The 13,119-nt window shown below is 38.6% G+C and overlaps 1 protein-coding gene across 5 annotated transcripts in view; it reads left to right on the top strand.

Moving 5' to 3' along the window:
- The window catches only part of VPS13D (vacuolar protein sorting 13 homolog D), an 88,757-nt gene that overhangs the window by 23,945 nt on the left and 51,693 nt on the right, over positions 1 to 13,119 (top strand). For 3 of the 5 annotated variants that reach the window (XM_025142588.3, XM_040651392.2, XM_040651393.2), the window contains exons 28-42: positions 37 to 208; positions 1,280 to 1,392; positions 1,679 to 1,888; positions 3,670 to 3,935; positions 4,024 to 4,157; positions 5,097 to 5,252; positions 6,169 to 6,391; positions 6,621 to 6,695; positions 7,368 to 7,574; positions 7,737 to 7,826; positions 8,530 to 8,670; positions 9,870 to 9,992; positions 10,497 to 10,571; positions 12,271 to 12,376; positions 12,732 to 12,884. In XM_025142588.3, coding sequence (XP_024998356.2) covers positions 37 to 208; positions 1,280 to 1,392; positions 1,679 to 1,888; positions 3,670 to 3,935; positions 4,024 to 4,157; positions 5,097 to 5,252; positions 6,169 to 6,391; positions 6,621 to 6,695; positions 7,368 to 7,574; positions 7,737 to 7,826; positions 8,530 to 8,670; positions 9,870 to 9,992; positions 10,497 to 10,571; positions 12,271 to 12,376; positions 12,732 to 12,884 — 2,244 coding nt within the window. The remainder of the gene's footprint in view (positions 1 to 36; positions 209 to 1,279; positions 1,393 to 1,678; positions 1,889 to 3,669; positions 3,936 to 4,023; positions 4,158 to 5,096; positions 5,253 to 6,168; positions 6,392 to 6,620; positions 6,696 to 7,367; positions 7,575 to 7,736; positions 7,827 to 8,529; positions 8,671 to 9,869; positions 9,993 to 10,496; positions 10,572 to 12,270; positions 12,377 to 12,731; positions 12,885 to 13,119) is intronic. The other 2 variants (XM_040651395.2, XM_040651394.2) reach the window with 1 other exon arrangement.

Raw genomic sequence — 13,119 nt, 5'->3', positions numbered from 1 at the left:
AGTATCTTGAAAACCCATTTCTTTTCTTTGCCATAGAGAACTGAGTCATGCAGTTGCAGACATATTGATACATGGCAATCTCTCATCAGTCCATTGCTCTCTGGATTTGACTAAGTACAAACTGATACGTGGCTTGCTGGAGAACAACCTTGGGGAACCTATTGAGGAGTTCATGCGACCTTACGACCTGCAGGATCCAAGAATTCATGTAAGAGGAACTGCAGGTTTATGCAGCTGAAATTCTGCCCTGAAATACTACATTTTCTGACTGGGCACAGCATCTGTTAATTTGTCATAGTTTATAAGATGGACTAATTAATTTAAAAACAAACAAACAGACAAAAAAACAACAACAGAGAACAGTGAGGAACTTTTTAACCTGTAGATACTGCTGAGAGTTGAGGGTTTTGTTTTGTAATACTTTTTCCTTTCAACTGTGGTTTGCAGATTATAATTCCATATTTCTGAGATTATGAACTTCAGAAGAGATGTGAGAAATGGGTGCCATTGTTTGCCTTCGTTAGTTAATTTTTTAGATTAGTTCAATCTAAAAAAAAAAAAGGGAAATAAGTTAAATCTATGAAAATTGTACTTCAGGTTTGTTTTTTGCCTGAGGTGTTTGTGCTCAGTTGGTTTTGCAGCATGCTATCACTACTTCAAGAAGTTTAAGATCTTTCCATAGGAATAGTACCTTTTGAAGAGATTTGAAGGTTCTCCTGTAAGCATGTGCAGGGTGATGGTACCTTTCCCATTGTGTCTGTGATGTTCTTAATGATTTATGAGGTCGCTAAAAGATGAAACGGAACATTTATTACTTTTTGTCAAAACCCCTCTTGTCTTATAAATCCAAAAGAAGATTTTCAGTAATAAAAGCTTTGCAGCAGAGCCTTTTTTTATATATATTTTTTGAGTAGGTTATCAATTATTGCCCATCATCTAGGGCTGTAGTTAAACACAGTCCATTCAGGGAGAAGTGTGGGCAGCACCTGGAAATAATCAGCATTTATCCTTATTAGTGGGAAGAGTTGTTTTCACTTGATCTTGTGAGGCTTCCAAGCATTATGTTGCACAGCTGTAATCTTTAGAATCGAATGTGTGACCACAGCAGGGGAAGATGCTGTGAAATGTCTTTTTCTTTCACCCAGCAATGGTTAATTAAGCTCTTTAAAGGAGAAGGACACTGTAACTGTTTGCATTTGTCCTAAATAACGAAATTTAGTTCAAGAATGAAACTTAAACGGATGTTCTTAAAAAGAATGTTGGTGTTTGATGCTTTCAGACAGTTTTGAGTGGAGAAGTGTATACTTCTATGTCTTTCCTCGTTGACATGGTTAATGTGAGTCTGGAACTGATGGATCCAAAAGGAAAAGATGAGTGCAGCTCTTTAGCCAGGTATGAGTTTTCTTTTGTTTCTGAATACATTATCTGAAACACTTCATCATTATAGGACAAGAATTAACATAGTCATGAAATTACAATTGAATAGTGTAATAAAACAGCATTTCTTAATTGGTGCCCAAGTTGGCAGTTGTATCTCTGTGGCATGAGATATGATTATTGCTGTTTTAAAAAATAAATGGAAGAGATGAGCAGTATAACATGGACACTTTTGTGCTAAGGGACATGAAGAAATAAATGAGCTACAAGGTTCTTCAGTGTCTTCCTTTTATTCTCCTAGATTTGATTTTAAGAAATCGAAATTGCTTTTCGAAAGCTCTTCAAATAGAACAAAGTCTGTAAATTTGGTTTCCCATTCCATGATGGCGTTTGACACGCGTTACGCTGGACAGAAATCCACAGCAGGCATGCCCAATGTGTTCAATTGCATCTTCCAGTCATCAAAGAATACTAGCAGTCCAGGAGCAATCCAGATTGAGTTGCATTACAGGTTGGTAGTTCTATGGTTTAATTTTTTTGTTGTTGTTGTGGGCTTTTTGTAATGTTTTGACCAAGTTGTGGCCTGTTTGAGTCAGCACTGCTTAAAGCTGTATTTGCTTGTTAAGTCTGGACTGGGTTTGTATACTTGTATGCATTAATACATGCTATGCAAAAGCTGTTCTCCAGTAGGTGTCACACTTCTCCTTCTGAGAGAGTCAAATAAATACAGAAATTGCACTTTGTTCAAAAAGCAGTCTCTACATTCCCAACTGTGTTCTATGCCACGTCTCTTCCTCATCTTAACTTCCAGGGATGCTGAAAAGCATCAGGTAGTGGATAATTGTTCCATTTCTTGTTTTGAAAATGGGATTATAAACAACAGTGTCAACATTTCACTTTGTTGACATGATAGTCCATTGCGACATAAATGACAGAAAGGAGGACGAGGTGAGATGACAAAAGGTGCTGTGTTCATGTTGGATCAGACTGACTGGCCCAGCTCAGTTTTCCAACTACTTTATGAGTTTTGATACCTCCTGAAGCAGTTGCTGCAGCAACATAGGAAAAATCTGGCGACTGTGAAAAACTTTGAAGGTATTTGTTCTGAAGTTTAAGGCCGTAGAGAGGAATTAGTCATACAGATTTGGAGGATATGTGATCGTTTTAAGTGCTTAAAAGATGTTTGATTGGAGAAAGGCTTCAGGATTTTGTGTTGAATAAAACTGAAATGCCACTGGATTTATTAATACAAACGAATGAACAGCAACAGCAAGAAAACGTTCTGGGTTTTCCTGTGGTCCTTGATCCATTATCTGCCTAGTTGGGAGGATTGTTTGCTTAGCATAGCCTGATCTGTTTTATGAGTGATGGGTTCATGGAATTTTCTTCACAAGTGTTTTGCTTTCAAATTTTAGCCACATAAGCACGTGTTACATTTTTATTGGTGAGAGCATCGTTGGCACTAGATGGAAGCTATCGCAGTGCTCTGCAGTTCTGTTCTACTGGTTCGTGCCTTTTGGAGATATCCTGGAGAGCCAGGGAGGGCTCAAGGGTTTTGTTGTTGGAAGCAACACAGGCAGCCTGCTTCTCACAAAGGAATGACACTTCTCCAGATATTTAATAGTCCAGAATGTGTTGGATAGAAAAGTGTTTCATGGAGTTTAAGCACTTAGATTATTTTCCAGTTAGCATTATCGAATGGAATTGGTTTCATGAAGTCAGACAGTTCTTCCTAACCAGCTATTCGGAATGTGATGCTGGAAGTAATGGAGGGCTAGCATTATTTCTGGATTGCAAAGAAACTTCCTCTGCTACAAAATGCTGTCAGGGGTGAGAGAAAACACATTGTGTGTCTGATCTTTTACAGGGGCATGGAGCCAGGGCTACATTTCTTGCGCAGTGTGTTAGCTTTGATACTGAACAGATGTAAAACAATGATAATAACAGATCTGGTTAAGCAAACACTGAGATTACTGATATTAATTTGCACTATGCAAAAGCATAAAAGGAGCTCTTACAGTTTGTTCCATCATTTTTCAGTTCACCTTTTGTATCGCTGCAGCTTAGAAACTGTTTCTTGCAATTGAGATATGTTAGGCTTCTGCATGTACAGCAACTTGATGAATTTCAATCTGCTTAAAAACTTACTTTTAAAGGCCAGACACTTTCTAAATTATGTTGTACCTATATAAAGTTCTGTGTAGTTCTTACATAATAGTACTACTCTACTTCCTATATTTTAAATAAAAGCAAAATATGAAATTCATAACTGTGATTCTCTGTTTTGAATAGGTCTACTAAGGATTCCTCCAGTTTCACAGTAGTACTGAACAATCTGCGTGTGTTTTTAATATTTGACTGGTTGTTACTGGTTCATGACTTTCTATATACTCCTGGAGATACCAAAAAGAGGGAAAATGTCCTTTCTTCCCGGCAGCGCACTTACAGTAGTGAAACAAGTGTAGTTCCAAAAGCAGTGAAAAGTGGAGTGGTTACAAAACGTTCATCACTACATGTGTCTACAGAAAAACAACTGGAAGTTAAGGTCAACGTGACAGGTAAATGGGTTCTTTATTACAGTGCTTTAGAAGACCTTAATGGTATTTAAGATTTTCTTCTTATTATTTGTCATTCTGTTTTGTTAAGGAACTGAATTTGTGGTCGTTGAAGACATGTCTTGTTTTGATACGAATGCAATTATTTTGAAGGGGACCACTGTTCTTACTTACAAACCCAAGTTGTTGGACCGTCCTTTCTCTGGAAGTTTGTTTGGCATTGAGGTAAGTAGAGATAAACTTCATTTTGTAAAGTCTCTCAAATCAGATGAATTTATGAGGATACTTGATGTACATATACAGCAGGAGTAGTCAGTAAATAATATCTAAGGCATGTTAATTCCCCATCAAGTGCTCTTATTCTACAGTAGTTTTAAGAGTGAACTTACACTGTTTGTGCTTGAAATGCTTGACTGTAATTTCAAAATATTGCTAAGAGTTCAGCTTCCATATACAAACTGGCAAATTATCTGAAAGCTGGGGCTTGATTAGGTAGGCAGAAGTCAACACGTCCAGTAAAGGCCTGTAGGCTGAGCTCATGACTGATGTGCAGAGAATAAGCAGTACCATGTCATTGGAATATATGTGAGTAGGAATTTGGAGTATGTGAAGTGATCCTTGAATCCTGTTCAGCAAAGTCAGACCACAGCTGGATAGCTGTGGCCAGGTTTGGGAGAACTGACTTGAAGAAGCTCTTAACAACATAGAAGTGCAATGAGAACGCTGAGTGCTGTGGAGTATAAAATATATCTGGCATAATATATCTGCAAAGCTTAAAAGAATTTACTCCATCTAGAAAAAGAAGGCTGGGCAGAGGTGTGATAAATCTTAAATGGTTTTCGTAGACCAAAGAACAAAGCACTTTCCATATCTGTGGTGGGAGTAGTGGAATTAAGCCCAGAAGTAAATAGTTGGTTGGGTTTCAGAATCTTTTTTTTCTTGAGTTTACAGCATTACAGGTCATTGGAATAAATTGTCGGGAAAGCTTTTAGAGCTGCTCTTAGAGTTCACAAAGGAATTGCTATTGTCTGTAGAGAACAGTTTGGCTATAGTTCATATACTTTTTGTGGTTGAGAGTCAGTCTTTGATTTCAAAGCCCAAGTATGTTAGCTTACACTTTCAGATCCTAATTTCTGTATTTTTAACCCAATTTTTAACTTCTAGGTATTTTCATGCCGGTTAGGAAATGAACAAGAGACTGCACTATCAATTATTGATCCAGTCCAAATTCAGGTGGAACTTGTTGGGAACGCTTCCTACCCGAGTGGTTCGGGACTGTTGGATGCTTTCAACAGTGAAGATTTCCCTCCCATTCTAGAGGTAACATCAGAGGGCTGAATGAGTCTGTATGCAGTGCAGAACACAATGATGTGGCCTTGTACAGATTTCTCATGCACGAGAATCCAGTGAGTAGTTTCAGTAAGAAGGGAAGAGCAGTTTTCACTGGAGGGGAAAGGGCAAAGACACAGCTGTGCAAAAAATGCTGTTATTGGCAAGGAACAAATGATTTCTGGGATTTCTTATAGAAAATAATAGTGAGGGAAAAAAATGGTGGGCATATAATGTAGACATATTAGACAGATGCTAGTAACCAGAAGAAATAATTGTTTATTTTCAGTATTTAATCATTAGTATTTATTATTATGAGGGGAAAAATATTTAGATGTTTCTTTATTCCATTACACCAAAGTGAAATATTTTCCCCCACCTACAATTTTCGTTTTAGATAGTAAGAAGGTAATAACAGAAACATAATAATTTTATTGCTGGAGCTTTAAAGCATCTTTATTGTGTGTTAGTATTAAATCTTGTCTTACCTCTTGCTGCCCAGAGAGGCTGTGGATACCCTGTCCCTGGAGGTGTTCAAGGCCAGGTTGGATGGGGCCCTGGGCAGCCTAGTCTAATATTAGATACGGAGGTTGGTTACCCTGCCTGCAGCAGGGGGATTAGAGCTTCATGATCTTTGAAGTCCTTTCCAACCCAGGACATTCTGTGATTCTATGAAAATATTTGTGATTAGCCAAATATACAAATGGCTACATACAAATATAGCCAAGTATGCAAGAAAAATATGCATAGAAAATCAAAGAATCATATCACAGAGAGGCCTGGGTTGAAAAGGACCTTAAAGATCACTTAGTTTCAACCCCCGTGCTGTGGGCAGGGTCACCAGCCGCCAGACCAGGCTAAGATAACTGAATTTTATTTATTTATTTATTTATTTATTTTTCATTAGATTCAATTGCAAGCATTGGATATTCGACTGTCCTACAATGATGTCCAACTGTTCTTGGCAATTGCTAAATCAATTCCTCAACAGACAAGTGCAGCTATGCCTGGCTCAGGTGCATCGGTTGCTGAGAGTTCTGCTAACCCCAGTTCCTCACTGGTGGCTGAGCCTTCTTGCTTGACAAGTGAAAACAGAGAGACACCCAAACGTGTGTTGGATCCTGTTCTTGGTAGGTTTTTAACTCTTGTAGCTGCTGCAACATATTGTTCTGTTTTGGTGATTTGGTGTTTTGGCACATGCTTTTTTTTTTTCTTTTTTAAAGCAACACTGAATGTTATGCTTTTTCTGCAGCTTAAATGAAATAAAGCCCATTTTTCATTCAGGTGTATTTTATTTTAGAAATAAAAACAAGTAGATAGCTGTCAAGGATTTATAATTGGCTGAGTGTTCAATTGCAGAGGTACAGCTGGCTCGCCTTCAGGACTTGGGATTCAGTATGGAAGACTGCCGCAAAGCTCTTCTGTGCTGCCAAGGTAAGCTCAGATATTCAGAGTTGGCCTTTAGGATTCTTCTTGCTACCAGACTTTCAGACTGTAAGGTAGCTGATGGGCAGGCAGTATTTCCTTCTCTGCTTCACTTTGGCCTGTGATTACCCACATGGGCTCTGTGTTGACATCATCTCAAGCATTCTCATTTTTCCATCCTACCAAATACCACTCTCCAAAGGTTCTTCTTGGCTCTTGAGATGTTATGTGTGGGGCACGTGGGTAGATTTCTCTGTTGTTTTTCTCTCATAGTATACCTATTTCTTGGCATTATCCATCCCTGTAGAGCAAGTATTTTCATCTCTCCCTTTTGAATGATATGTTTTACTTATTTGTACATATGATACATGGAAAGAAAATGAAGATTCATTTTCATAGGCACTGTCTTGTTTCCCACTTTATCTATAGGTTTTTATAGCATTAATGAAGATTTTATGTTATATTAACTCAGTTTGCAAACATCAAACACAGTCTTTATTCTTAGAAAACACCACTGTATTTGTAATCTTACCATGTGTAAGAGCACATTCAAGGTACTGTTTTTGTTTTGCTATGCGTTTTAAGAGAGAGGTAGTTAATTTGTTAATCCATGTGGTTTTCACATCATCATCTGCTTTCTAAACGAAGCATCCTTGTTTTGAATGTTTGGTTTTCCTTAAGGTGACTTGAAAAAAGCAGCAAGTTGGCTGTTTAAGAATGCTGAACCTTTGAAATCACTTTCCCTGAGTTCCTCTGGTCGAGATAGCCAAGGGACTGTGCCTTTTCAGTTCATCTCCGGAGTGGAAATCAAAGCAGATAGTATATGTATCTGCTTTATTGATGACTGCATGGACTGTGATGTTCCCCTTGCTGAGTTAACATTCTCACGTGAGTATCTGTTTAGCAAAGTGAGTTGCATAAAATTTACTCTATATGTATGCACATATATATCATATATGTATGTGACAAAGCTTTCCATTCATTGCTTATTAACACTGCAGTAGAAACTTGGATCATGCCTGTTTCACATAATGTTCACTTTTCTGGCAGGTTTGAATTTTCTCCAACATTTGAGGGCCAACCCTGAAGGCTGTGCTCGTTTTACCCTCTCTGGAGATTATTATAACCGTGAGCTTTCAGGTAAAATTCTAGGGGTTTTGTTGTTTATTTAAGTTTATGAAAACAATCTTGTGTACTACGGGAGCCTGAAATTCACCCAACATGAGATGAATACAAGGGAATGCTGTGTGGACACGATCCTGGACAAGATAGCCTACCTTGATATGTGATGGAAGAGTGGGGAATGTGGAGAGATTGCTGATAGAAAAGTTAGAGTTAAGTTTTTGCTTGTGATGACACTAAAAGGTCATCCAGGAACATAGAATCATAGAATGACGAGGTTGGAAAGGACCTACAAGATCATCTTGTCCAACCGTCCTCCTATCACCATTACTACCACTAAGCTACTAAACCATAGTTTCCAGTTCAGTTTTCTAGTTGAGGATGTTAAAGGACTTGAGGATACTGATGAGGCTGAAGGCAATGGATTAACATAGTAAGACCATTGCAATTTATATTAATAGAAACAATAATTTCCTTTTAATGCTTCCTTCAGAATTACAGTATTTCTGCAAGTCTCTACATGTTCTGTCCACTGGTTCAAGTGGAGAATCTGGAGCTGCTTTCTATTAATGACCAATTTAAACCTGTAGGTTTACAAGTTCATCTTGAATGCAGGAGCCTCATTATTGAGGTTGTATTATTAAACTCTTAGGTATGTAAACAGCATTCCAATGTGGCCTTCAGATATATAATACGTGTGATGTGTTGGGTTTGTTCTCAGGCTGGGAGCCATTTATTGAGCCATGGCCGTGCTCAGTTTCTTGGCAGCAGCATGCTTCAAGCCGCCTCCACCCTTCCCGACTGAAGCTGGAAGTAAAGGCCAAACATCGTTTGGATGTGAACATTACCTCTGTCTTCTTAGGTATGTAGGAATATTCCCTGAGAGCATCACTGTATTGTCTTAATTTTCACTTTACTAAAACAATAGGTGGTTCTCATTGAACCTTGCTGGTGTCCCATGGATGGAGGGAGGGAGACTTGGCACGAGTCCCCAGATACTTGAGGTAATATTGTACACAGGTGTGCATTTAGGCAGCCTGTATTTTATCAGATACTGTGAAAGTGTAAAGACATGAGCTACATACTTTAGAAGTTAGTAGGAATTCTTTTGTTGGTCGTATGAATTCTATCAAATTCATATGTTTCTTGAAATTTATCTGTAATCAGAAACAGGCTTTCATCTGAAGCTTTCTATACATACAGTACTTAAAAATGTTCTGTTAGGCTCATCAGTTTTCAGTCCTTTGACAGGCGTAGTGGGGAGCTGCTTATTTCTTCAGTCTCTGAGAACTGGAGTTTTCAATTCCCACCTCAGGAAATTAAAATATTTTGTTCATCATTAACTCAGACTTCCTGGACATTTCTGTGTTGTGAGGCTGTGTACATTGCCAGAAATATTATGGCTTCTTCTGTGTGCAAATCTGTATAATTTAATGGTCATAATAAGTGCAGGGGGCTGAGCCTTCAGGTGAAAAAGAAGAGCCTTTCTTGTTCCTTGAATATTGATTTGTTTCTCCAGCAAGGTCTGCGAGGTTGTTGGAAAGAGAGAGGTAAGGTGGGAGGAAAAGACAGTCATCAGCAATTCCTTAGAGTTCCTGTGATGCTTTTTACTACTAGAAACAACAACAGGCTAGTTTGATTAATGCTGTTGCAGAGCACTTAATTGGTGTCTTCATGTTTATGGTGGAAAAGATGTATACCTCTTAAAAAGAAAAGAAAAATGGAAACTGCTTCTGACACAAAAACATCTTCAGATTAATTGCTTTTTCAGAGGGACCTCCTATGTTGCCCCTGGAGTATCTTGAAAAACGGGGATTCTACTGCAAGTTTAAAAAAAGGAAAGTCCCTTAAGAATATAAACATTTGCTTTTGAAGACAGCACTGTGATTTCATGAGCTGTTATGTCTTTAAATTATGTAAGTGGGTCATAGGAAAAGCAGTGAAATAAAAGCTTTCCCATTAAAGTGGAGCAGGTTTAGGCTTATGAATTTAAACTACTTTTTAACTGCTCTTCTTTTGGCCACTTTGCAGACATTTATTTTCTATGTTTTATTCCTCTAGAACAGTATGCACGCACCAAGCAGTCATGGATGGAAGATTACTGTAAACAGGACAAAGAAGTAAATGCAGTCAGTTCTGAAGAGTGGACGGGCTCTTCAGAGGATTCACCATGTTTTGGACAGAGTATGATGTTAATTAATCTTTCTTTATTTGAAACAATCCTGACATGCACAGTCATTTTTCTAATGTATTACAAACATTAAGTATTTGGCCTTCATAGCATACAGTGAATTGTTAGAGGTTATCCGGCCAAAATGTTAAAAATTCTATTTTCTGTTCAGTTCTGTTCCGTTCTTTAATAACAAAAATCTTCTTCACTGCTTCTCTTTGAGTGAGAACTTGGTGCTGCTAGTTCTGCTTCCTTTTTTAATCACACTTTCACAGCAGCTCTCTGAGTAAGAGCACATGAGATGGGGCAGCTCTTTCATATTCTCTTCGCTTAGTATTAATTCTGGAAGAGGTTTTAAGTAACTCAAATACCAACCTCATATGAGCAAATGGATGGAGACTCGTACAGTGATTGCATGCTGCCAACTGTCCCTGTCTTCCTGCTGCGTGATGGGGAAGAGTCTACCTATATTTATGTGGTTTTGCTTACCTGCTAACTTTGTCTTTCCTGTCTGCCAGGCCTTCCTCTTGTCTACCTTAGAACTAGGAGTACAGCCAGTTTGACTAACCTAGAGCATCAGATCTATGCTAGAGGTACTGTATAGCACAGAGAGATGAAAAGCTTTTTTTTTCCTTTTTTGGAAATCTGCACAGTAAATACTTTGGTGTATTTGTGACTTGCCAGTAGAATGATCTCTATATTTTAAAAGGAAAAAAACACAAGAGTTTCTATAGCATTTCATCCCATCTATACCCTTAAGGTCTTCTCTGAGCCCTTCAGCAAAGAAGGGAGGAGTAGAACTGTTCTTTTGTGGGAAGACTCTTTGAGAAAGGCCATATGAATTGTTGGCTACACAATGTCCGTTTTCTGAGGTATCTTTCAGGAAGATATTTTATTTTTGTGGGAAAGAAGCATTTATTGCTTGGCTTTTTGTGGGCACAGCAACAAAAGAAACAGCTTAATGAATTATGAAAAACTCCTTTTTATGATAAATCCTTTATTTTCCGGTGCCGGTCTCAAGATACAACTTAATATTATGTTCTCTTTTGAAAATCAGACCACAGTTCCAAAAATTCCTTTTCACTCAAAAAAAGAATAGCCAGCCAATTAAATAGCAGAGTAAAGTTCATCTGGCTCCTGGTCTGTGATTTTGTAGAACTTGAGGTAGGCAGAAAAGGATATGAAATCCAACTCTACACCAAAAATATAAATATTTTTAAGTTGCATTCAGCAAAAAAAACCAAACAACTTTTCATCTTAAATAATTCTGGTTTTGTACTTTTGGATTGAAAAGGATTTCCTCTGTGAGATTTAGTGATCAGATTCATGTCTCCATCAGCACCGTGAGGAACAGAGCCATTTGTTGTCCTTCATTTGGGAGAAAGCTATGTGCAGTCGTCATTAACTCCTTTACAAACACCTCCCCACCTGCTCCCCCCCCTCCTTCCTTCATACACTCGTGCTTCAGTTATTCTTGGTCAGATGCATGGCTGCAGTGGGTCTCACAGCATGATATACTGGAACTTAATGTAAGTCATCCTTTGGAGAGAAATTCTGTGAGACGTTTAACTCCTGTCTTTGAGCAGCTGATTTAATGTGTCTGCCTTCTGTCAGCTCTCATACAGAAAGATGTATGTGTTTAGGGAGCAGCCATTTATCTTCCCTCCTAAGTAGTTGCTGGGATTTGGCAGGGTTTTTTTTTTCTGTCCAAACACAGTAAGTAGTTTCACAGACATGATGTACAGCAGCACAGAAGAGGAGAGTAACACTTGGATGCTTGTTAGTAAAGCATCCTTGAGAAACGCCAAACATTGTAGGTGAAGTTTCCTGTTCAGAGGGTTTTGCAGAGCCAGCACTTTAACAAGACCACATTACCTCTGGCTGCAGTCAGGTTAGTGTACAGGGATTATGTATGTTTCCCATTTTCTCTTTTTTCTTCTCTTCTTTGTCTTCCTTTTTATTTTCTTTTTTCAAGTTGATTAAACTCAGTTTCTGTGGTGTTTTTAAACTGTATTACTAAGGCAGGAAGATGATACAGGGAAAGATTTTGTACAATTTCTAGAGCAGTTAGTAAATAAAACTTTAAGTGGTTTTAGTAATTTGCTAGGCTGTTTCTTAGATCTGCTTTTATAGAGGTGATACAGATTGTGGTTCTCCAGCCATTGTCTCATCCTCTGTCTGCATGTGGGGAATCTAGATGATCTTAAGGGTCCCTTCCAACCCAAACCATTCTATCATTCTCTGGATAGTTCTTTCATAAGTGTTCAGACAAGTCTTTATTCTGTCTTACAGCTGAAATGAAGACCCCGAAACGTAGACAGCCATTTGTGCCCTTTGCTCTGAGAAACCATACTGGATGCACTCTGTGGTTTGCTACCTTAACTACAACACCTACCCGGTAAGAAGTGGGATCGCTTTGGCAATACCTGTCTGGCTTCTCTGGGATGTCAGCCAAACCTAATCGTCCTCAGTTCTTTTGTTTTCTTGCAGGGATCTGAGACAGGTCCCAGTCTTTCTTAGTCAGGAGCCTTTTCTTTGTCACTGAGATATTAATACTGTTTTAAAAAACAAAAAGCTAATCAAGCCCAACTCCCGCAACCTTTCTTCATAGCAGAGGTGCTCCAGCCCTTATCTTGTGGCTATACTCCAACAGTTCCACATCTTTCTCATGTTGGGGACCCAAAGGGTATGGTTCTGTTTACAGGGCTGGGATGTGCTGGGGGCTCCAAGTCATGATGTGATTCTCTGTGCAGGGCTGCACTGTCCCACAGTGGGAGTCCGGGAGTTGTTCCTGAGGAAAATGGAACGTTGCTGGATGATGCCCATAATGTCAGTGAGTGGAAAGAAGTTATCACGGGGGAAGAAGTTCCATTTGAGTTTGAAGCCAGAGGGAAACTCAGACACAGGTGAAGGGATCAGGCTATAAGATGTGCTTTGACACACTCATGTATGGAACTCATGGGATCATAGTTGTGAAGACGCCAATAGATAGTAAATAAAAAGTGGATTTTTGAAAATCTTCCAATTTTTTTTTTTAATATTTAAAACTCTATATAACATGGAATTATCAGTAAGCAGCTTGTCTCGTGATAGGTGGAAGCTATTCCTAGATGTGAGTTTTGGTTTAATTGTTGAAAGGTT

This window comes from Gallus gallus, chromosome 21 (assembly GCF_016699485.2).
Source record: "Gallus gallus isolate bGalGal1 chromosome 21, bGalGal1.mat.broiler.GRCg7b, whole genome shotgun sequence".
In the NCBI taxonomy this organism is placed as follows: domain Eukaryota; kingdom Metazoa; phylum Chordata; class Aves; order Galliformes; family Phasianidae; genus Gallus; species Gallus gallus.
The sequence above is the reverse complement of the archived record's forward strand: the minus strand, read 5'-3'. Positions and strand labels throughout refer to the sequence as shown.